Source organism: Toxotes jaculatrix, chromosome 4 (assembly GCF_017976425.1).
Source record: "Toxotes jaculatrix isolate fToxJac2 chromosome 4, fToxJac2.pri, whole genome shotgun sequence".
Lineage (NCBI taxonomy): Eukaryota > Metazoa > Chordata > Actinopteri > Toxotidae > Toxotes > Toxotes jaculatrix.
This window is the reverse complement of record NC_054397.1, coordinates 4,927,325-4,952,391: the sequence shown is the minus strand read 5'-3', so window position 1 is coordinate 4,952,391 and position 25,067 is coordinate 4,927,325. Positions and strand designations below refer to the sequence as shown.

At 42.1% G+C, this 25,067-nt stretch overlaps 1 protein-coding gene across 4 annotated transcripts; it reads left to right on the top strand.

Moving 5' to 3' along the window:
• Nucleotides 1–226: 226 nt before the first annotated feature.
• LOC121180985 (protein tweety homolog 3-like) lies at nt 227–24,952 on the top strand. Of its 4 annotated transcripts, XM_041036712.1 has the most exons (16): nt 227–429; nt 605–765; nt 2,147–2,332; nt 8,577–8,773; nt 13,113–13,224; nt 13,361–13,581; nt 14,020–14,115; nt 14,249–14,321; nt 14,457–14,532; nt 15,564–15,619; nt 15,783–15,875; nt 16,069–16,161; nt 16,257–16,393; nt 18,287–18,460; nt 19,951–20,026; nt 21,836–24,952. In XM_041036712.1, the coding sequence occupies exons 3-16, from the start codon at nt 2,207–2,209 to the stop codon at nt 21,968–21,970; spliced, it is 1,665 nt and encodes a 554-aa protein (XP_040892646.1). In that variant the 5' UTR covers nt 227–429; nt 605–765; nt 2,147–2,206; the 3' UTR covers nt 21,971–24,952. The 4 variants fall into 4 exon arrangements, with proteins under 4 accessions (XP_040892646.1, XP_040892647.1, XP_040892645.1 ...); XM_041036713.1 differs by lacking the exon at nt 605–765; XM_041036711.1 differs by having other exon boundaries at nt 227–765.
• Nucleotides 24,953–25,067: the final 115 nt, after the last annotated feature.

The window sequence follows — 25,067 nt, the reverse complement described above, 5'->3', positions numbered from 1 at the left end:
CCTCACTAAATTTTTACTCTTAAATCTCAATGCATCTTTCACCTCTGCCGGAAAACTCCTTACTGTACTACCATGATTTCATCGTCAGGGGGTGGTCTGTCTGCGCATTTGCTCTCTCTCTCTCTCTCTCTCTCTCTCTCTCTCTCTCTCTCTCTCTCTCTCTCTCTCTCTCTCTCTCTCTCTCTCTCTCTCTCTACACACACACACACACACACACACACTCCCTAACAGTTGCAGAGCTGGAGCTGCCGCAAAGCCCCGTCCTCCAGGGCTTTTTAAACACCGTGTTTGCTTCACGCTCCAACAATATCATCCAATTGAAAAGAGCCGCAGCGCTAAATGCACTGAACCGACGGTCATCGTGGGAACAGCGCCGACGAGCACAGACCGTCATGGTTTAGGAGAAAGAAAACGACGGCATCGTTAAAGGTAGAAAAAAAAAAAAGAGACTGGGTTGCGGGTCAACGAGTTTAACCCTTAATCTTCCGTAGCGTTGTTTGCTGACGGGTAAGGGTAGTCTAAACGGGAAAGCGTCTGGGTGAAATGTGAGCGGACCGGGTCACTGACCGTTATTCCGTTGTTTTCAATGTGGTTGGGACCCCAGCCGACTCGCTCGTTGCAGCTAGCTCGGTACGGCCGCGTTGATGCAGCAGCGCACGGCTGTGGTGTTCAAATCCACCACCGGATCTGGGAAGACAATAGGTGAAATATACGCCGGCCTGGACTACACGGAACGAGAGTCTGCATCCGCTTGGGCTTCACTAGGTAAGGTCATACACACGGTTCCTATCGCTCAGACACACGGGCTTCGGTTTCCACAGACATGGAGCCCCGAAGCCAGCTCGTGCCTTTTCTCCTCCTCGTTGCCTTGACGACTCTGTGAGACTGCGGTAGTTTTAACGGACAAAGCGGGATAAAGCTAGCTAATCCGGGCTTTGCTAACATTTTATTGACTCGACGCACAAGAGTGAACAAGGCTTGCTGCATGAATATGTGAGGATGCCCGCGACTGAGTTGACCTACATGTGTTGGTACAGTAAATTCAGTATAACGGAAAGAGTCATGGATGTGCGTGTGTGTGTGTGTGTGTTTGTGTAGAGGGTTTTGATATAACGGCCATTTCACCGTCCACAGCACGTTTATCTCACGAAGCCTGTGTGTTGCAGCTTGGGCGTAAATTGGGTTATGCGAGGTAGCTGTCAGCCATGCTATTGTCCTGTCATAAATCATGTACAGTATGTCTAAATACGGCATGACCTCATAGGTTTAATATTTGCTTACGATGGGCTATTTAAAAAAAATGTTAGGACAAAGATTACCTCTAAGCTACATTTAATGTTTTTTTTGTTTTTTTGGTGATGAGAGTAGTGAGTTGTTTTATGACACTAATATATTGCCCGCAATTATTGATTAGGATAGACGCACATTACATGCCATTTTAGAAGGCAGCAACCCACAATACACCAGGAGCTGTAAAGGAAAACAGCCCTTAACTGGCAACATTTATCCTCTTCATTACGAAGGATTTTCAGGTTAACAGAATTTTAAAGAAAACCGAAATGAATTGTGTCATATTGCAGTGTTTTAGCCGTTTTACCTGCACACAGCAACATGTACAGGTATGTCATTGATAGTTAAGGACATGCACATATAGTGAAGAAGAGATAACCTGTGTTTCACAGCTGAAGTCTTTTCAATCAATGCGAATGAACAAAAAAGCAAATTATTGTGAAATTTACATGGAATAAGATATTTAAAAAAAAAAAAGTCATACCTTTTAAGTGTATTCCTAACTAACAGCAAGAAGGTGTGTGCAATATTTTGGCATGTTAATGCTGATTGACATGTTTGTTCCACCCTTGTTAGTGATTAATTGCTGATAACTCATCACTTCGGCCTTGTCATAATACCAGTCATCAGTGATTACTGTAGTTGATGGAGGCAGATTTTGAGTTTTTGGTGGTAAACAGTATTAGAAGCAAAGACTGTTGATGCTGTACCTTAATCTTTCTCACTATGTTTGCTAGAAACTACTTTCATACTAACTGTTTTCCAGCTCTCCCACAGCCACGACAGGAAGTGTGAATTGCACATGAAGTAATTTCTTTGCCCCTTTGACTTACAATGGTCATGAATTTCTTCACAGTGTCTGTGTGAGGAATCGGGTTATAGAGCGAAGTGACGGCCGGCAGGTAGCTGCATCAGGATGGCAGCTGTAGTGAACTATTCTCCACCTTGGTGGGTGAATCTTCTCCATCGTTTGCCTCATTTCAACATCGAATTCCAGCTGGTGAGCAGTGACTTCAGACCAGAGGACTCGGAGTACCAGAAGGTAAGACAAGTACGGGGGAATAATTACTTCCCACTCAGAATTCATCATCCCCTGCATCATGCAGCATCACCTTTTCATCCCACCTCCTGCCACTTACCCACGCTGTAATTTCACAGCAGAGTGGCCAAGTAGTGACTGAGGCTGTCCTACAACCACAGTGTTGTGGGTTCCCTCCCTGCATCGATCGATGCTTTGTGTATGTGTGTGTGTGAGAGAGGAAGAGAGACAGAGAAACGTCCTTGATAAAGGTACTGACCCCCTACTTGCTCCATCATCGTTATTAATCGATTAGTCATTCCCAACCTGGGCGTCAGGACTCCAAATGGTTGCAATATAAATGTGAGCGGTTGAGATTAATTTGTGAGATTAATAGCAAGAAAGGTCAGAAAAAGACAAAACATTTCTTTGACACAAACTGATGTTTATTTTTATTGATTATTTATTGATTTTCTTACCTCTTCAGGACTCTTAAAACTGTTAAAACAGGGAAGGGAACATTACTCTTTGGGTGAAGTACTTACAGCTCATAGACAGAGAAGCTGTGACTGGGGTAGTGAGTAGGCACTGCTTTCTGGCTCTCCAAAGAGCACGAGACAAAAAGTGTGGGAACCAGTGGATTAGTCAACAGAAAAAAATGGTTGCTACTTTCTATTTTCGTAATTGTGAGGATTTTCTGCTTTAATATTGTGCTTAATTATGGATGTGTTGGCTCCAGACTATTGGCTGGACAAAACATACAATTTGAAGACATCATCTTCGACTCTGGGAACATTTGATGGACAAATTTGGACTATTTTCTGACATTTTATTTGCTAAACAATTAAACACTTAACTGAAAAAATAATCCGGAAGGAAAAAAAATCATCAGCATAAGTTAAAAGCATAAAACTAATTGCAGTCTTTCTTTGATAAAACACTCCTTGAGTCGGCAGCACTGCCTTAGAGAGCAGCTCCATCTCTAAGAGGGGCTTTGCCCCACTTTTGCTGCATTTCATTAGAATCTCTAAACAAGGTGACTTCCAGGTCTCTGCAGCAGAAAACACAGTCTTGGTAGCCTACATAAAGCTGAGACACATCCTTTAGAGTCCCACATTTCATGCGCCGCAGTCACCTCTCAATATAGTTTGCTGACATGTATGGGGAGTGGAGGGAGGGCGTGCAAGTTCAAGAGCTGAGCGTGGGAAGGCACCCACGGCCATGAACAAGGGAGGGAGATGAGAACTGGAGAGAGGAGCAGGGAGAGAGGGGGAGGAGGGGGAGTGAGAAAGATAAAAAGAGACTGATTGGAGGCGAGAGGAGAGAGAGAAGGCTCGATGAGCCATGGGAGGTGCTTCTAAATTGCCAAATAGCCACTTCCTGCGAGCTATTCAGTGTTTAACTAAGGGTCTTTGTGTGTGTGTGTGTCAATGTGTGTGACCACTGGAATTTTAAGGACCCCCTTTTTAGACTAATTACATCCTGACATATTTTAGCAGCCGGCGCTGTTTCTATGTCACTGATCATTCTGCACTATGATCATATGTTTGTTTGTACGTTATTTGTATGTACAGTAGTTGTGCATATTATATGTGCCATATGTATATATGCTATATTCTGTATGTTTCGTTTCCGTGTCAGTGTGTATTTAGCACTTTGTGTTGTTTGTCGAGGTGAGGTCACAGATCTCCCTCAGGGTTTGTGTGTGTGTGTGAGTGAATATAGGGGCTCTATTCAGGGTGAAATCATTAATTCTGGCTAGACGAGGGGGAGGGAGAGGGAGAGATACAGGGTGAGAAGAACAAGAAGAAGGAGGCTGAATTGGGTTGGGGGAGGGAGGGAGAAAGGAGGGAGGGAAAGGGGGAGAGAGAGAGTGGGAAGGGGAGGGCTGTCGACTGTTGTGAAAGAATGCTCTCTTTCTTTCTCTCACTCTTTCACTGAAGCCTGTCTTTAGATTGGCTCAGTATATCTGTCTCAAAGGCTTTCATGCATCCACTCATCCAGCTGAGAAACACACAAACACACTCGCACACACGCATACAAGGTCCTACACAGTGTCCCTCAGTGCACTGAGTCCGTCACCACACCACAACATAACACACTCACACACACTCTCACACAATAGAAAGAGATTCTTCTGTGTAGTGTTTTTCTTTCTGATGTGATTTGGCACAGGTTCATTTGTATTCAGCTCTTGAGCTCTGAAGACCCTCAAAACTTCTTCTCAAACTACGTCACTCACTCACTCACTCACTCATTCACTTAATTTCTTTATTTTTATTTCTTATGCAGGACTTTTTTGTCTTAAACAAACAGACTGTTTAGTATTCATTCACCAGAGCAGTTCGTCTCTGGTGACTCTGACTTTATTGGGGATGCTGACTCTGTGGCTTTTTGCAAGAAAACTGATTTATGTTTTTTTTTTTTTTCCTGAAGAGCTGAAATAGGAGCTCTTATCCTGAGGTTCTGCAAGGCACTGGAATAGCATGTGTGCCTATCCGTGAGTGTGTTTTTGTGTGTGTGTGTTCATCTGTTTGTATTATGGTAGAATCGCAGAGTCAGCTACCAGCCACAGTAAAACAGCTGCAGAACATTACAGAGGAATCATGTGACCCGTAATAACACACACATATTCCCAGCTGTGGAAAGTAAGTCAGTAATTGGTATTTTTTGAGTAGTATGCTACAGTTTGCACAGTGGAAGACATTATCTCATAGCATTTTGAGAAGGATCAGACAGGATGAAAGACAAAAAAAAGTGCCACTCTTGAATCTTTTTTCTTGTGTAAAGATTAAAAACAGACTGTACGGACCTTTGTCTGAATACAGATTTTGTTGTTAGTGTTTTGGTTGCACTTTGACCCAGTAGTACAGGTGAATATAAGCAGAATGAACTGGAGGTCAGCCGGTGCCTCCAGAGAGAAGTTGAGAGGATAGTAGGCAAGGCCAGACTACAGAGTAACACGCAGGCAGGGAGAGTGCAAGGACAACTCACTGAAGTGGAAGTGATTGATCCTGTCAGCTCAATCATACACACACACACACACATCCACACATCCACAGCAGGGCACATACACACACTTAAATGGACAGATTGAAAGTAGATCACTGTGCCTGGGCGTTTAACATTTAGCCCCTCCTCCAGCCGGCAAGCTGATCTCTAGTAGCATAGATGTGCGTCTAAGTACACACACACACACACACACACACATGCACAGCCAAGCTCAACATGCTTATTAGTAGCTAATTGATCCACACTTAATCTGCTGTGATGGTTTGTCAGCCTGACAGTTAATCTAGCGGCCATCGTACACAGTGGAGAGACCTGGGCCACAGTCAGATTATAAATTTAACATTAAGCCCATACACCAAGTGTCCTGGGTCAGTTGTTATTGCTTTATAGGGATTATATTACTTTAGATGAAAAAATGCAGATTAAAGTTCTTTTGGAGCTTACGTGTTCAGATTACATGTTTTATCAGGAGTATATGACCAAAGGAAAGCCGCAGCTCCTCACATTTGAGAAGCTGAGTCACTTACCAAAGTAGCTGCCAATTAATGTTTTGTTGATTGACTATTATTTTCAGCTGTACAGTTTAATTCCTAATTAAAATACTATACTGTGTCTGCTAGTGTGTTTTACGCTTCCCCTATTGTCTGTGTGGTACCTGTGTCATGCCATAGTCATTCCTGTAGCATGGTTTAAAATGGATGTCATGAAAACACCCATCATTATATACTGTTGCATGACATTTCATTCTCATTTTACAGAGCTTAATGCATTTTACTCTATATGGTATTAAGCCCTAATGCTGATTTTAAACTCAGGAGATCAAACAATGCATTAGAGTATTGTAGTACGCTTTTACCATAGCACAACGTCTCTATCACTGGCTAAGCCTGGAGATAATAAGAGTGGATAATACCAAAGACTAGGAATCTGCAGAGCTTATCTCCCCCTCCTCTCCCATTAGGACCCTCTCTTCCCATCCTGCACTCGTCTTCTTTAACCTGTTGGAGAAAAGCAGCCAGGGAAAAAGCAATCAACTGATTTCCTCTTGTTCAGCCCTAGTTTGCCAACTACTCTCCCACAAGAAAATAATAATGTGGTTATCACAGAAAAGCAGAATTGTGCCAGATGAAACTTTATTACAAGTTGCAATGTAGTATAGAGCCACAGTTAGTTGGTAATATTTAAACTAACGTTGTTACCACCACCCAAGCACTATAATGGTTTTAAATGGATTATAATACATATAATTCATATCTCCTTTCTGTAGGCTCATAGGTCAGGAAATGTAGGTGTATTGATGCTTTTGATAGTCGTTTGAATCCTGTTTGAAAATCATTTATGTGTGTTGTTTCCTGTCTGCTGTAGTGGTCTAGTTTGGTGACCTACAAGCCTTGATGGATGGGCTGGAGCCCACCAGATTTGATACTTTACCCTTTGCTGACCTGGATATACATCTGGCACAGTTCACACTTAATGCTGACCTTATTAGGCTGCACTGTTTTCAATGTGAAAAGAGATTGGTGTCTTCAATGCCAAGTTAGTGACAGTGTATCCGCTGGCTCTTGTGTGACTGATTCGTGTGAACAGTATCTGAATTCAGAAATTTCCTAGGAAAAGCAGTATCGCAAAATCAGGCCACATGGATCGGACACATCTTTCAGATAAGCAATAATTTACATTTTGCACAAACAATCTGAAGTCTCAATGGAGATCGCTGTTGTGTTTTTAGCGGTCACCACTTTGGTCCAGACTAAAACATCTTTTACACCTATTTTAGAGATTGTCATGATATTTTGTACAGACATTTGCACACAGTCTGTACAAAATATGAAAAATTAAAATTATGAAAAAAGAATTTTTCATCAGGATCCATCATCCGGTCAAAGTTTTAATTTAAAAGCGCAAAACATGGGTTTCTAACTGTTTAGGTTGAGACAAGTTCAGGTTTTTATCTTTGTTTTATTTGAATAAATTTTCAAAGCCTGAAGAGGCACAGTTCTTCAGCAGTTCACAAGTATTGCTTGTGATATGAGAGGAAAGAAATAATTTAGATAATTTTTTCCTATCCATTTAATCATCTTGCAACCCCTGGTTCCCAGGTTGGGAACCTCTGCCCCTTAATATAATGCTTTATGTCACAAAAAACATCATATTTAATGCATGTTTGAATAATATGTCAATTTTGACACATACACCTTCTTACAATACATGTGTATGTTTACGGCAGAGGTGCATAAATTGCCACAGGGTGAGGAAATTGCTGGCTGGCAGTGAGGAAGAAATGAGGTCAGTAGAAAAATCGGCAGTTTAGAAGTCTGGGAAGCCAGGAAGTCTGTGAGGATCTTGGAGGTGGAGTCAGCCTGTGTTATCATCCACCGAGGAGTCCCCTGAATCACAATGTTGCTGTTTCTGAATGAGCTGAACTGTGGCAGGATTCCTTTGTCTAAAGTGGTCTAGCAGGTGGAGATTTTGGTTTTCCAGAAACGTGCCTTTGTCTCTGCGTGGTCCTGCAGTGGAATGACTTTTCCAGGCAACCCCAGAGGGGACAGCAAAACTAACATTGCAGTTGTTCATGTGATAAAAAAAAAGATTTCATCACTTCCAGACAAATTGCTGTAACAGCCCTCATCTCTTTATCCATTTCTCCCTTTTTAGTGTTCAGTCATCTTCTTTCACATCTTCTTTCTTTTCTGTCTCTCCACCCTGTCTCTTTTTTTTTTTGTTCCAAATTTACACCCCCCCCCCCCCCCCCACACTTCTCCGTCTGTCTGCCCCCACCACCCCTTCCTTCTTTTACACTTCAAAGCTTTTAGAGGGTATGTGATCTGTGTGGTGGGTCTCTAGCGCACACAGCTCCCCAACAGCATCTCTTCCGCTCACTCTGTGGAGGTGTACGTGTTTGATGGTGTGCAAATGTGTTTTTCATGGTATCCATCAAACGCCCATTTAACAGCCACTTTTTTTCTAGCCTGGAGAGGGGAGCACAATTGGTGTATCTGTGTGCATCTGTCTGCAGAGGAAAAACTAAATCATGTGATCTCTCTGTGTATCTGGTTTCTGCTCATATCAGCTACTTTGCTTCCTGTATCCTTAACCCACTTCCTAAATTGTCCCCTTCCCTGTGATAAGGACAACTGTCAAATGTGATGCGTTTGTGTACTGAATGAATTAAGCCCAAAGTTTGACAGAAAAATTAAACATCCTTCATTTCTTGTTGCCACTAACTGTTTGTTTCTCACCCCCCTCTTCTGTTTAGTCTGTTTTGCTGCTTGGTGCTGCGGCGTTGGTGTGTTTGGCCCTGGACCTCCTCTTTCTCCTCTTCTACTCGTTCTGGCTTTGCTGCCGGCGACGCAAGAGTGACGAATCCTCGCATTCCCATACGCACTCTCAGCAGCCTAGCGCTGACTGCTGCTGCACGGCCTGGTGCGTCATCATCGCCACACTCGTCTGCAGGTGAGAGGTTATCTCTAATAGATTAACACCTTTTTACACATAAAAGTCGTGTGTATTTGCCCCTGCAACCACTTCCACAGGTTATACAATTTATTTTATTAAGGATACTTGACTGAGTAAGGGGTTGATACAGTTAATCACTTTCCCCATTTAAATGAATTACCCTGTAGCCTTAAGTAGAGACTCTAACCTGTCTCTGGGGATTTAAGGGGGGGTTGCACTGATTGGTTGGCTCTGCATACCACAGCCAGTTGGTGTATAGCTGTATAGAGCATGCCCCTAAAAGTGTACAGGACAGCCACTATGCTTGAGTCACACAGTTACTTATACTAACACTGTGTGCACTTACAGCACTGTAAGTATCCCTGAATTAATAGTTATGTTTCCTTCCACCAGTTTTATGCACATTTTAAATTTGCACATTAAAAAAAACCTTTGAAGAAATGCCAGAAATGCAGAAAAAAAGTGTTAGAATTAAAAAAAGTTTTTTACAATTGGCTGAGGTTAAGAAGTTGGCATGTCAAAAAAGAGATGATGCCATAAAGGCTGATGGAAACATCTTTGATGACAGGGTGCAGTGCCTGTTTCTGCCTATTCTACTGCATATATTACTGCTACATGGTGCCACTCCACCAGCAAGCCTACAAAATAGAAAATAAAACAGCAGGAAGATCAGGGATCTACATGTAACCGCAGTGTCCCAAGTTCCACTGTTAACTGCGGCCACAGATGCGTGTCACGCCCCTCTTTATCACTATAGCAGCTGATAAAAAACTCTGAATAGTTAAGGTGGATTACAACAGACAAAGTTGTTCGTGTGAAGAAAGACACAACTGAAACAACAATAAAATGACATATTGTAGTTCACAGAGCTCAATTGATTGATCCTGTCTCATATGCATTGGTGGAAGCACAAACTGAATCACATTTATTCACAGAAAGTTGTAAAATTTCTTTTTTTTTTTAATTCAGTATGCTCAGTCTGTAAGTTTGGAGAGATGAATAAACACAAGTCGAGGCAGGACGGCCTGATGTAACCCTTTAAAAACTCATAAAGCTTTACTGTCAAAAAAAACCCCTATCAATCATAAAACATGGACACTCTTCTCACTTCATGCTAAGCTGACATTTTGGAGATACAAGGTTTTCACTTACCAGCAGCCATATGTGCTTTATGACTGTACATTGCACCAATCAAGTCCACTCAGTCTTGTTTGAACCTGAAAGCCCATGTGGTATAACTGGGAGCCAGCCAGGTGGCTACACTCCTGTGTTTGTGTTTATCTGACTCTGAAGGCTGTGTGTATACACACTGAGGTCTTTGACCCATGTGACCCCAGCACCAGGGTAGAGTGCATTTTGACTGTGCTGCGTGGACTCTGCTCTCCTCGGCACAAAAACTTGCACACAAACATACAAACTATTCCTCTTTCGCTTACTCTCTCATCACTTCATCTGCTTCTCCTCTCCTGACTTTTTCTCCCTCTCCTCCCCTTTTCTTCATCTCTGCTAGACCCCCTCCGTTATTTATTATTTCTCTGTGTTCGGCCTTCTCCCTGGCCTAGAAAGGTTGCCATGGAGACAGAAGCAGATTTGATGCAGAGACGAGAAATGAATTATACAGTCAGGAGGAGCTATGTCTGTGAATATGTGTGTGTGTGTTCGCGTGACTCAGTGCTGAGGAGTGTTTTTTTGAAGGCTTTAATATTTTATGATTACCTATAATATTTCTTTTTGAATATTTGATATGGATCTGAGCATACGCGCGCATGAGGGTGTGTGATTGTGTGTTCTTTTGTGGGCGTGTGCACGTGTGATTCTTTGTCCACTATTAAATATGACATCATATCTTATTTTTGGCATCACACTATCTACATGTGGACTTCCTCCGTTTGTGTGCAGGTGCAGTGTGTTTAGATGGAAGCTGTGTCTTGTATTAGGTTGTGTGCTGTTGCGTTATATTGTGCTGAAGGGATTAGTCAATTTATGAATTAGTCAAGCAACAGAAAATTAATCAGCAATATTGATTGTCAGTTAATTGTTTAAGTCATTTGTTATACAAAATGCCAGACATTTTCCTGGTTCCCAGTGTCTCAGTGTCTTTGGGTTTTACAGTGTCGGCCACAAATAATTTAAGATGTCACCTTGGGCTGTGGGAATGATAGAGAGAATGGTTCCTTTATTGATCATTTAAGAGATAGCCAATAACAAAAGTCACTGGGGATACATCAATCCAATACTGATGCAGCTGCCTTTATTCACAGTGTCTACTAATACCGGTGCTCTCTTCTTCACAGATTTTGTTAACTATACCCTACACAACCTGGAACTCATTGCAATCAATTTTATGACTGACTGTCACTGAATGAATCTCACGGGCAGCTCTAACACTGAATTTTATCTTTACATTGACACAGAAACTGTACAGTAAAGTTAGAATTCTTAAGGTTTCTGTCCTGGATGATTTGGTGATAATATCAAATTTTATTTTTGATAATAGAATCAAAAATATGGTCTGCTAATAAATGTCATTATGGGTGCCAATACCAATCAGATTGGTGTATCTCTAAAAATAATTATTAGGTACCACTCTTCTTTTTTGTTTCTTTAATAATTTTTCACTGTAATTAGTCTCATGTTTACATGGAAGAGCAGTTTGTGTGCTCAGGTTGCACTGTTAGTATTAAATAAAACATGTAGTGCACCTGTAATTGGATTCATTTAATTTGGATTCAGAATCGGTTTTGTTTGGACTTGGAACTCATTATGAACCCAATTTTGACTGAATGCAACATTTACTATCATGTCTGCGGAGCTCCAGCTGAGTGCATTTTAGTTTGGTCATTTAGGTTCTGCAAAGGTTTATGATGTCAGTCCATTTCAGATGAAAATGGTCTGAAGCAGGGACTAAAGCCGTGCTCTGTCTCTCTGAGTTAGCGTCATTCAGAAGAGGCTGCTGTTTCTCAAAACCAAAATGATGTCTTACTGATGTACGTATGTTTTCCTTTGCAGGGGATTTTAATCACAGCTGAGCTGGCCAGTGTTTGCTGTCAACTGTTTGACTTCTGCACTTCTGCCTTGTTGTGGCCCCTCGTTTATTTCTCATATCCTAAGCTGTTGGTTAATAAAGTCGTGAAATCCCTTGACAGGAGCAGCAGGTATTAAACCAATGAGATAAAGCTCATGGAGAGAGGAAGACAAAGAAGAGGAGGGGTGAACGCAGAAGGAGAGAGAAAGCAGTGAGAGAGGGAGTGAGGGAAAAGGAGAAGAGGATGAGTAAACAGGAGTGGAGGGAGATGATTTACTGTTAAAACTGAGATGACAGGGAGGATGGAGTAAAATGGTGGGAGGCAGGGAGGGGTCAGTGGACAGATAAAAGAGAACATGTTTACATCAACATACAAAGCACACCAATGCGTCTTAATGACTGTATTCATCTTTATTCTGCTTCTCTTGTCAAGCCTGTTTTTTTCTGAATTTGCTGGTTTATGTCACATGTACACATAAAGTCCATCATAAAGCACTGAAGCACACACCTGCACAATTTGTGTTTACACACACGCCATTGTGTGTAACATGGGGCTACTCAAGATCTAATGGGCTAGAATGAATTGCCTTAACAATGTCCATAAATTTCCCTCTACAAATCTGTCTGGTGTTCGTGTGCAGACAGACATCACAAATGCAAAGAGTACAGTCGTACGCACACATGCGCACATGCACACATACAGTACACAAAGGGAAGGGAGGGGGCTACTAGAGCTTTACAGGGTGAGTAAGAAAATAAAGCATAGTGGGGAGGGGTATGCGGGGAAGAAGGGTTAGATGTGATGAAATAGAGAGTGTAAAGAAAGATTTCAGCTGTGGTGGGGGCGGTGTTGGTGGGGTGAGGGGTTAGTTTGCGGTGTGAACATGGGTAAGGAGGACTAGGTTTCGGAAGAAAGGGAGCTGGGGCCAGGAACCTTAGATATCGTAGCATGTGTCATGTGTGAATGTCGGTGCAGAGCTGCAGAAGGACCACATTATGTGCGGTCTGGTGACCCAATTATTGTGTAGACTCTGTATGTGTGTGTGTGTGAGAGAATCATTCCTGGTAGTCCTGTGCTTGCCAGAGGCCCCAGGGTGACACCAAAGCAAAGAACCAGGAGCTCGGTGCCGCCTGTTGCTGGTTAACAGAGGAACTGCACTTAATAATCAGTCTCTGCTGCAGTTTTCTTGTGTATGTGTGTATGACTGTGAGCAAAAGAGAAAAAAAGGCGTAATTTATATTGATATAAATTTGGTGCCATTCGATGATTGGATTAGTCATTGTGGTTATTTCCTGTTTTCTGCCTCTCAGCGCTGGCATCGCTGTAGGATTCTATGGAAATGGAGAGTCGAGTGATGGAGCCAGTCGTTTGGCATACTCCCTCCGTCATGCCAACCGCACCATATCTGGGGTGGAGAAACTGGTGAGTTATCTGCTGTGTTGTTTCCCTTAAGAAATCCTCACAAACCAATTAAAAATGAAAAAAAAAAATGTCACTGATACCCGTTTTTTTTTTTGTTGTTGTTGTTTTTTTCTTTTTGCTTTATATCTGAGTTCAGGTGTCTGACAGTGCCCTAGCCTTAAACCAGTCAGTGGAGGAGAGCCTGGTCCAGTTGGAGACAGCCTTCCAGGAGCAGACAGACTACGTGTCCATCGTCCAAAAGCTGCAGGGCCAGCTGGACGAGCTGGTGAGGCTGATGGTGGATGTTCCCTTCTGGTCCAATACTGACATCTCCCTGGAGGATTTGGCCCGCAAGACGGAGACCTTTGACTTTTACAGGCCAGTACTAACAAGCAATGGAGTGTGTATCAGGGATTTCAGCAGTATTTGCTGCATCAAACTGAAAACTGGTCTTATGTTCTTTCAGTCATGCAGCCTTTTGAAATATTCCTTTCAGATTAGCTGGAGAGATGTTAAAATCATGAAAAATGACCATGCTGGCATGAAGTTGTTAACCAACCATAGCTTTAATGCTGAAACAGTAGAAATCCCAGTGAATGAACTAAAGGTAAGTAGCTAGCAATCTGATTGTGACCAGGGGATATGTGAAATGTCCTCTAAGGTGTATGTTAAATGATTAATTAGCTCAGTCCCCAGAGACTAACACCCTCTTGCTTTGAGGCTGATGTGTTTTGCCTCTGTGTTGTATGTTGAAAGTCATGGAATCGTGTATCCCCTCTTTGTATGAGACACAGTGGTGAATTTGTACATTTACAGGTGGTTGGGTTACCTGGTCCTGCTGCTGTTTGATGTACTCATTTGTCTTCTGGTGCTCTTCGGCCTGATACGCAACTCTAGAGGCACCCTGATTGGGTACGTTACCTCACATCATACAGCCAAAAGTTGCTCCTATTGGATGAGTCAAATGCTGTCGAGACTGTGACTCTGTCAGAGTCTGTCTCTGACTATGTCCACTTTAAAAATACGTATTTGTTTTGTCCTTCAGAGTCTGTCTTCTGGGGGTTCTCACTCTGATAATCAGCTGGGGGTCTCTTGGCCTGGAACTGGCTGTCGCTGCTGTAAGTGTAACCATGGCAACATCGCAGAGCTCTCTGGCTCTGCAATGATGTAATCTCTACCCACTGCTCGAGCGAGTGTGTTCAGTGTGGATGTTACTGTAGCCTGATGTGTCATGTGCACTTACCCTCTTACAGTCAGCCAGCGACTTCTGCGTTTCCCCGGATACCTACATCACCAGGGTAACCAAGGAAAACGCTGTCATCAACCAAGGTATGCAGAGTAGAAAATACAGGACTGGTTTTCTAAAACAGTGTTTCCAACCTGCAAATCTTTTGTCCAGATTATTTATTTATTTGTTTGTTATGAGAAGTTCAACCAAAGGGTCATTTTCTCTTTTCAAATTGTTTTATTTGAATATTTTTAGAGGCCTGAAGAGATAAAACAGCCCATTAGTTCTTAAGAAAAAAGCAAAGATTGTGTGTATTGTTTACTTTTTCTGTTTTTTTTAAACCAGTCAGATTTTTGATCCCTGGGGGTGAGGAGGCTCTCTGCTGCTAAAGAAAAACAAAGTACTTTATAAATTATAAATAGTATATATAATAGTATTCTCAATTCTCTTAAATGTTTAAGTGATGTAGGGAGGAATAGAAGGAGACTGACCAAGGGACTGCTCATATACAGATACTGTAGGCTGACAAATAAGCAGAAACATCCAGAATAGACTCCAGTTTCCACACTGACAGTTGAATCTCACCCTGACATGTTGCTTCTATTTTAAGAAACAAGTGTGTGCTTTTGTGTGTGTGTGTATATGTGTGAGTGTATCCAAGGGGATTGTGTTTGATTGACACTCTGGTATCTAAAAGCTCTTACTCTGTCTCTGCTGACCGCAATGCATCAGCAACCCAGCACATTCCCCACTCGCTCTTCCTCCTGCTTGTCCCAGATGTAAAAAAAAAAAAATATTCAGAGCACATTTTTTTTTTTTTTTACTCTGGATCATTATCTGACTTGTTCTCCCTCTTTATCCTTTTATATCCCTCTTTACTTCTCAAATGCTCCCTTTCTTCCCCTCCCTTACTTCCTTCTTTGCACTCATCTAATGAGTTCTGTTGTCTGTCAGTTGTTTCCGCTCTATCTGTCTGCTGTAGAGCACAGATGTTGCTTCCATAACACATATAAAAACACAGAATTACACTGTGGCACTGCTATCACTATTCCATAGAAAATATTCTGCCTGTCTTTCATTAAACTGTGTATATACATTTTCACTTGGTATGTATTTATTGATATATTCCCAGATATCCTGCAGTATTACCTGAGGTGCAGCTCTGGCCAAATTAACCCCTTCCAGCAGGTAACCTCCTCATTGGTGTTTGAGTTAAAAGTTCTTTTGATCAAACAACTCAGTTGCTTTTATAGAATACATTGAATTACCCGTTCAAGCCTGTCAAGCAATATAATAACCAAAAGATGCACTTGTTTGCGTTTTTGTTTGTGTCTCCCTGTATGTTTTGTAGAGGCTGTCCGGGAGCCACAAAGCATTGGTGGAGATGCAGGATGATGTGGCAGAGCTACTGAGATCAGCAACACGTGATTACGCCAACACCAAGGTGTGTGTGCTTGCGTGTGCAGTGATCTGTGGGTCTTTATTTTCACACGAGTGGATTTGTTAGTGGGAGCTTGATGAAAGTGGCAGTTAAACACACGTGTTTATCTGGTGTGCGTGGCTGTACACGAAAGGAGATATCTATATTTGAGCATGCATGTGTAACCTTTGCTGTGTGTGTGTGTGTGTGTGTGCAGGGGAGTCTCGAGCAAATCCAGTCTGTGCTGAATTCCACGGAGGTTGGTCTTCACCAGCTGACTGCTCTGGTCGACTGTCGCAGCCTACACATGGTGAGTCACTTTGTTTGTTGTGTTAGGAGAACAGAGAACTCCTCAAATCCTCAAATCTTTCTTAACAACTGAGTTCCCTTCTCTTCCCTGTGTAGGACTATGTTCAGGCATTAACAGGCCTGTGTTATGACGGAGTTGAGGGTCTCATCTACCTGGTTCTCTTCTCCTTTGTCACTGCTCTGATGTTCTCCTCCATTGTGTGCAGTGTGCCACATACCTGGCCTGGCAAGAGGTAACACACATACACACACAGTCTCTCTCTCTCTCACACACATACACAAGCTACACACCTTCACATCCCTAAATTAGCCTCTCTGCTTAATCTGTACACTAACAGCTAACATGTTACTAGTTCTGACGTCTTAATTGTCTAACTGAATTCAGCTGATGGACTTTAAAACGGGGGATAGACCCATAAAGAATCTACTCGGTGCCCATGCATGTCATACTTTAAGTGTATTTGCCTCCTGAGCTGTTGTATCCTTCTGTACATCTTCCTGCCTGTCTTTGCATCCATCCAGTCTTCTCTGCAAGTTCTGTTTATTTTGTTGTTTGCCTTTAGCACTGCCAGTCTGGCTCATTGTTTGTTTCTGTGTTTGTACATCTCTCTCATTTTCTTTTCTCCACTGTGGACTTGGAGCACCAGTGTTATATTAGATTGTGTCACGACGTTTTTTTTTTTTTTCTATGCCCCACTTCCTCCTTCTGTTCCTTCCCTTCCTCCTCTCTCCCTGTCCTGATTTGGAAATGCTTTGGGCTTCAGCGAATGATGATGGATATTGAGGAAACTGAACGACAAACGGCCGATAAACGGCCCTTTCAGATAGCCGTTCAAACAACCAAATAATTACGTGGTAAAATCAGTGCAAAGAGCTCTAGTCTATACATCATGGTGTACATGACGGTTTTCACGCTGGCGATTTGAATTATGAAACACAGCTGTGCCATAATAGTGGTGTTTTGTGCTTGTTGGTGGGTGTGAATTACCAGCAATGCTACCGTATGGCCCGGCAGGTACTAAACAATAATCCATAATGTCGCTGAATTAATCAAGAATAATTGCTCACCGGATTGGTTGCTCATTAGGCTGACTGTGCTTTAACTGCTGAGTCTTTTTGATGGGCTGCACAGTGAAACACCTCCATCTGGTGGCCAGTCAGGGTAGTACCATCCCCTCAACCTTTTTGTCTCTGTTAACACAGGACCCTGCTAAAATATTCTCCACACAGCTCCCTCCCTCTTTACATCTTTGAAAGATTTCCAGCCTGATGTAACTTTGTTAGTGTGGTATAGACTTTCAAACAACAACAAAGAGGAAAAAAAAAAGTAGTGTTAATTACAGGGTCCACATATGAACACCTACATGTATTTTGTGATTGATCATACTTTGTCGAAGCCAGTACATTTCTGTAGCCAGAGATCTAACTTCCAAATCAGCACATATCTTATTTGATGCCTCATTCTGTTACGTTGCTGGCCGTTTTACATTTCTGACCATTTTATGTCTGAAAATGGTTTGCCCAATCCAGCCATATTATCTCCTTTTTTCCCCTGACGTTTTTGCTTTAATTTCCATGGAGCACTCAGAGATGCATGAAATTATATCAAAGAAAATGGATTCTTGAAATTTGACACTGTTTGGACAATTTGAAATGGGCAGAAAATACCAGGAGCAAATCCTCTATGTCAGTAGAGGATGGCTGCATGAAGAAAATAACTGCATGCTTCTTCGTATTAAGAGAACTTTGAGAATAACAAAGAGTCTACTGTCTTCCTACAGTATAATAATATGCAACCCCACACAGCAACAAAAACAGCTCTCCACTCTGAGCTGTGTAGTAATATTAGAGACCGTACTGTACTTGTTGTGGACCTGTTTTGTAGATGAATGCTGCTCGTGTTCCTTTTCTTCTTGTTCAGCTGCTTTGGGCTGAAGGCATGGTCTTAACCCGTCTTTTGTATCAGGGGACTCGTCATAGCACAAGGACCCCTTCCCGACTCCTGACCTCCTCTTCAACCACTTGTTCACACTCTGTTGTCTCTCTCGGATCTCCCTTCCCTCTACCTTTCCCCCTCCTATTCATCATGCCCTCTCGTGCCCTGCCCTTACCCTGACCAATTGAAGGACGGATGAGGAAGACGGAGAGGACGAGTCGGGCGCCTCACGGGGCGGTGTGCACGATAACCTGTACCGCGTTCACATGCCCAGTCTCTACAGTTGTGGTTCCAGCTACGGTAGCGAAGCTAGCCTGCCCGCTACAGCCCACACTGTCAGCAATGCCCCCGTCACTGAATACATGTGAGTTAGCACCCACCGCTAGCTAGAGGCTAGCAGGATCAATATACTGCCTGCCATAGGTAGCTCAAGCTTGCCCCCTGTGACCCAGGCTAGCAGCATAGCAACGCTCACTGCCTGCGATATGATAAGTTAGAATAGCTAGGCTATTTATTTATTTATTTTTGCTATGTATGGCTCGCATGTCCTTTGTGACACACTGTCAGCAATATTTGTCACTCAGTGAGTTACAACCCTCCACTAGCTTTCCCTCTGATCCTGATAGAAACTTAGATGCTTGCTTTATCAGCCAGCCTGCCTGTTTCAGTCCACAATGCTAGCAAAAACGTGATTTTAAAAACGTAAATTCAGACCTGCACTTGCTGTAGTATAAGTTAACAGTTACACCCTGCTTGCTGCGTGTTACAGTTTGACACAGGACTGCATTTGCTTGCTCTGAATACAACAAAAATACAGAAGAGAAATAAGCATATGTATATATCTTCAGGCTGCCACTGCTTCTTTTTTAGGTATATGCTAATCAAGCACAGTACAGTGTTTGCTGTAAAGCAAAGAATTAAACTTTTAAGATAAAAAAAAAAAAATAGATAGTTTAGATATCTGTATTCTTAAAGTCCTGTATTATTTTGAGTTTTTTGGATCATTAAAGGACCATGTTTTTCATGTTTGTATGTATGTTTAACAATACCGATTACTATATTCCAAAGCATACTGTAGGGTTGGGAAACAGTTAAGCAGTAGTGTAAACTATACATTTACTGTTAATGAACCGAAACATACAGAACTACTTTTTTTTGTCCTTGAAGTATAGAACGCACTTTTTTTTTAAACACTAAAACAGAGCTTCAAATACTGAACAGTAATGAATGTGTGGTGACTTGTGTTTGTACATATCAGGCTGCCTAGGTAAACATACCTTTGTGTAGTTTTGAAAAACTGGACTATTTTAGGTACTGTTTTCTGTGTTAGAACTTTGTATTAACAAGATGAACCATATTTCTTAGTTTTATTCAGACATTCATAATATCAGCCTAAGGTTTGTAGGTGTCTGACTGTTAACATCAGTGATCAGTTGCACTGTTGTATCTTAAAAGTTTTCTTTTTGAAACCGTCGATAGTTGAAATGTGACTCTACGAATTACTGTTATACACTCTTTAAAAAATATGTACTTATGGCCACTTGCCTTTAGGTCCCCACACTGATAAAAGTAGGATTTTACTGAGCGTGGGTCCCATTGTGAGACTAGATGTTTTTCTCTTGTGCATTGTTAAGAAAGAATGTTAACTATGTTGGACTGTGGCAGAGGTGTTTAACCCCTGGCTGTATGGTACCAAGCTTAAGCCCCTGACTTGTAATTATTACTGAGGCCATTTGTCAGAGGCCATTTGTCAGAGAGTCATTAAGTCATGAGCAGACCACAGATCAACAGTTCAACAACTGAGCACCAGTGGCAGGGTGACCACATGCAGTAACCTCTTATTCTATAATGCAGGAGCCAGAACGCAAACTTTCAGAACCCTCGGTGTGAGAACACCCCCCTGATTGGCAGGGAGTCCCCTCCACCCTCTGTAAGTGCACACTTTCTAGAACACACTCTCCCTCCACTATCTTCCAATACCCACAGTGCTGCTGGGAAATACCAAAAACCACAGAACCCACAGAAATGGCATTTTATAATGTTGGGGGTGTAATGAAGGCAGCATGGTGTTGATAAATGTACTTGTTTCTTATGCATGCTGTTTAGCACATGCTAGTGTGGATATTGGAAGGTAGTCCCCTATCCCTACACCACTGCAAGTGTCCTCTGTGCTAAAACTAGACCGTGGTCATGGATCGCCTTCATTAAGGTCATTTTGGCAGCCTGGGATTACCTGGAAGTTTTACAAGATGCCTCTTGATAGTTGGATCTGCACTTGCATCAAAAGAGAAGCTTGACTCTTTTGATAAGTGTAATTGTTGGGTCAGTTTCATACACGGTTGATACAAAGTTGTTCTCTATTTCTGATGTAAAAAGTCTGGTTGGTTTCACTGTGGCCGTCAGTGAAGCGTGAGAGGACTTGCAGAACACGAAACAACAGATATTTTTCTTGGGATTTGCGAGAACCTCAAACACTTTTAAAATATTTAGTAGTATTATAGTGTATCACTCTTTTTCTTCAGTAAATAAAAGACATAATTCTGCCAGGCTTGCAGGTGTCTGCACCTTGCTTTAACTACAACCACGGTGACTTTTCTGGCTTTGACAAGGTGCTGCTGGGCCTGTAGTTGTGGATGTTGTTCCATGCACTATCAACACTGTAAACATTTGGGGCTACAATACTGGACTGACAAAATTTAATCAACAAATCTAGCAGTATTCATAACTTCTGCACACCTTTTAAGATTGATTTCTTGCTCCATGCCACCTGGTCATACGCAGCAGTGAAGTACAAAAATCTTTGACAGTTCAGGCCCTGATTAAACTCGAGCCCAAACCTCTAAAGTTCCTGCTCTCCCCCTCCCCCCCCTGTTCCCACAGTGTGTCTATGTGTGCATTCTCTGGTCGAGGTGTATGTGTCCTCTGTTTCTGTGCCCCCTCACCCTTCACCATTAAACAGTCACAGGAGCATATGTTTCCCACCTTAACTGTTGAACTGTAGCAGCCACCGAAATGGCCACGATTCATCATCCTTAGGCAGGGCTGACCGGTGCCGCCATCCGTCCTGTGCAGAGCTGCTCTCCTGACGTCTGCAGTGACGTGGAAACCAGAGACCTCCAACTGTAACTAGATAGCTGCTCACAAGAGACCACTAACTCATACCAGGCTAACCTACTACATCAGAACTAGAGCACTAACTACAAACCACTGACAAAAATAAACCACATCTGCTAATTTACAATAACATCATCCAGATTTAATCAGCTGTTATATAACGAATGACTGGTGTAATCAAACACCCCCGGCTGTCCAAATGACTGGTCAGAGTATTTCTGCTGTACCTGTGTGTGTTTGTGTTTGCCTCACGTCACTCTATCTATCTATCTATCTATCTATCTAGCTGTCTATCTGTCTATCACTTTAAACCATTCAGATCTCTTGATCTAAAATATATAATGTTTAACTGTGACAGTTTCTACTGTTCTTCTTTTATTCTTTGTAAATCAGGGTTGATCATAATCCTCCCATGTTTTCCCTCTTTTTTCTTGTCTTTTATGTCCTTTTTTCCTGTTTCTCTCTTTCCCTCTTGCTTCTCATTATTTCCTGCTCTTATCTCGATTTTTCCCTCTGGTTGTGTCCTGTCCGAACATGTTTGTCTCTCTGTCGCCCACCTCTCTTCACTTTCTTTCTCTTCACCCACTTTTTCTGTTTTTTCCTCACTGTCTTCCAATCTCTTCAGTACACCTCCAGTATGAGAGCGAAGTACCTGGCCACCAACCGACCAGACCAGAACCGACGCTCTGTTCCCAACGACCAACTGGACCCGGCCAGTCGGCCACACCCCGCTGCCAGACCACAGTCCTCAGTCCACTAGATACCAGAGCCACATCAGTCCACCGTAGTACTGCCTGAATCCAGTTCTCACCGCCGACAACAAGACCCAACATGGCGCTCAACCAGAACTGAGCGCTTTAAGCACCAACAGGACCCCGGTTTGTCAAGGTCCACTGAATTTCACTAACACCGGTTCACCTGAAGCAACACAGCAAGCCAGAACTCATCAACCAAGCACCTCAGTAAAGGACTGCACTTTGAAGGTCAACTTCTACTCCTCACCTACAATTATCCAAAAAATCAGTCAAAGCCCATCCTACAAGATCACTACTTCTACTTCACCTCTTATTCTTCGTGAAGGCACAACCCGAGCTGCTCATTCCACCACTGCTGTGATGGATCAGCCCTCATACCCACAGTGCACAGCAACTAAAGCCTTGGCTCCGTCGCCACAGTTTCTTCTAGTCTTCAAATATCTTCTCTTCCACTGGGATCTGTACACTGCCCTCCGGTGGAGACAGCAATGCCACTCTCCCCACTTGAACCGCTTCACACTTTTACATTCAGCTCGCACACCCACACAGACAAGCACAGACACACGCAGACACGCACACAGACACACATTGTACAGAGCTGTAAATAGTGAACATGTGCTTTATTCGGATTTCATGAAAAGTCGACTGTTGAATCATTACTGGTAATGTGGTGTGCTGCGTGTTTATCATGGAAATTTTTGCTGTATCTCTCATACACACACACAAACACACACACTCATACACATAAATAGACAGATAGTATAACTGAACACTCATCTGTATAAATAATAAACCAGTGAATCAGAAAGCCATGTTTAGATAGAGACTCTTAGCACCACATCCACATTTTCTCTTTAGCTTAACATTGTCATCTAACTAAGACTTGAATCGTGAGCTTGAAAAGCGTGTCCACGTCTCTCTCCGTACGTGTTTACGTGCACATGCAGTATGCACGTCAGTTAATGCATTTTTGAATATGAGCCAGGAATGCTGTTGTGGAATAACTGTTTCGAAGCTTTTGGGAAAATGGAGCGAGAGACAAGGGACATAAGAAGGCTCAACCGGTGCCAAAAAACTATATTATGAAAATGAGGGATGCCTGATTCTGTCCTCTTCTCCTACTGCCTCCAGATGTCTCAAAAAAGGGAAAAACCTTATCTGGAATGTGTTCCCTGTGACTGTAAAGAAAAGGGGAACAGGAAAGACACTTGAAAAGGGAAGCGATGGACATATAATTGCTACTACACATTTGCCAGGTGCTATGTAAGCCAGTCAAGGTCCCAGAAGAAGATCAGCACTGAGAAGGAATGGAAATGTTTTTGTTACTACAATGTTTTGTTTTCATTCAGGGATGTGATCAAGAATATAAAAAGCAGAATGGTTTTCCATCATTACTGAAAGGAAGTTGTGTCCCAGAGCCTGAAAAAAATCCCTGATACATAATGTTACATAAGTGTTTCAGAATTAAGGACAGTGGGTGTTTTTTTATGTTTTATTATAAGCTGACATTCGGGATGTAATACTGTGACCAACTGTAGTATTCTGCTTCTTCTTCTATACTGTTTCTTTATTCCTGTGCTTTTATTTTGTTAACTGGTGAACGTGGATCGACCTTCAGTTCAGCCACCAGTAGTGAGTCTTTCTTTTTTTTTTTTTTTTTACCCACAAGCACAAATTCTCTTCAAGGTGACTTTGCGAGATGGAGAAGTAAAACACACTGCCTGGAACACTGCCAGTGGTTTTTCCTCCCGCTCTAAAACTCTGTGTACAGTGTATAAAAACTGTAGTCGTGAACCTGTGTGTGTGACATCACTGCAGTGTGATTGGCTATTGCTCTATCTCAGTGTTACTGTGTGTAAGTACAGTGATCAGTGTGTCTGACTGGTTGCAAGCAAGGGCCAGCCTATCTAGCCTGAGTCATTTCTACACACACACACACACACATGCACACACATTCACACACATTAACACACACACACACACACAAACACACACACACACACATGCTGTACAGACACACATACGCATTCAGTACACACTGCAGTATCATAAAATCCATCTTTCCCTACTTTTGTCCTGTTTACGTTCACATCAAGCGCCGTAGTAACTGCACGCCCCTCCCACAGCTGTGACATCACACTGAGAACCATTTGCATTATGGGTGATGCAGTAGGTAGCATTTCAGAGAAGCCTGGAATCTCGTAGTTAGCTGAGAGAGCCCTTACATTCGAACCCCTTTCAACCACCATTCCTGTACAGCATTTTAATATTGTATTATTAATCAATGACCACTTCTCGTATTAGCGAGACAATCTTACATGTGTGAATTTATTAGAAAGAAAATGTCCATGTTATGGTAACAATGCTACCTATGGTCTAGTACTTTACAGTGTTTTTTTGCACCATTGAGGCAAACAATGTTAAGATCTGTGGGACTAGTCACTGATTAATGGCCTTTCATAATGTTTTTAAACTCTTACAACACTCTTCATATCACAACATGTTTTTTTATTTTTCTCTGTCTTGTAAAAATCAAAGTTTAAAGATAAAATAATAGCTAGCTGTTTTGTAGGAGAATAAAGGCAAGAGCAGCGTTTTTCCTCTCTTATTAATGGTGAATGACTCTCTGTCTTGCAATGTTTTAATAAAACTATTCCAGTGTAGTCTGCATACCTGACTTACAGTTGTATTTGAATTCCTGTGCAATGCTTTGTGGGATTAAACTGACCTGGTACAGTGTGACGTGATGGAAACAAGAGCCCTGCTCATGTTCAGAAGTCTGAAATGTGTGTGTATGCGTGGTATTTACAGGACTTCAAATACATCTCTGTCCAGATGTGATGGACAAACAATGTTTTCTATGGCTGTTTTTATTTTCTGATGGTTTAACTAAGATATTAATGATGTACATGTCAAAACTGTGGTAATGATATCATTCAGCCTGGAATAAATGTTTTAAAAAAAGAAATTAAAGCAACTTTAACGTACTGATCAAGACTGTGGCTTCTTTTTAATCCCTTTGATTGAACACATGGGTGCCTTTTTTTCAGGGGTTGTGCACCCAAGTGTCCAAATAAGAGCATTATAAAATCCTGGAACAGT

Coding starts and splice junctions, on each gene's coding strand:
- LOC121180985 (XM_041036713.1), top strand. CDS start 2,207: ATGGCAGCTGTAGTGAACTATTCTCCACCTTGGTGGGTGAATCTTCTC. Junction 8,774..13,112: donor ATCGCCACACTCGTCTGCAG/GTGAGAGGTTAT, acceptor TCTGCCTCTCAG/CGCTGGCATCGCTGTAGGAT. Junction 14,322..14,456: donor TGGAACTGGCTGTCGCTGCT/GTAAGTGTAACC, acceptor ACCCTCTTACAG/TCAGCCAGCGACTTCTGCGT.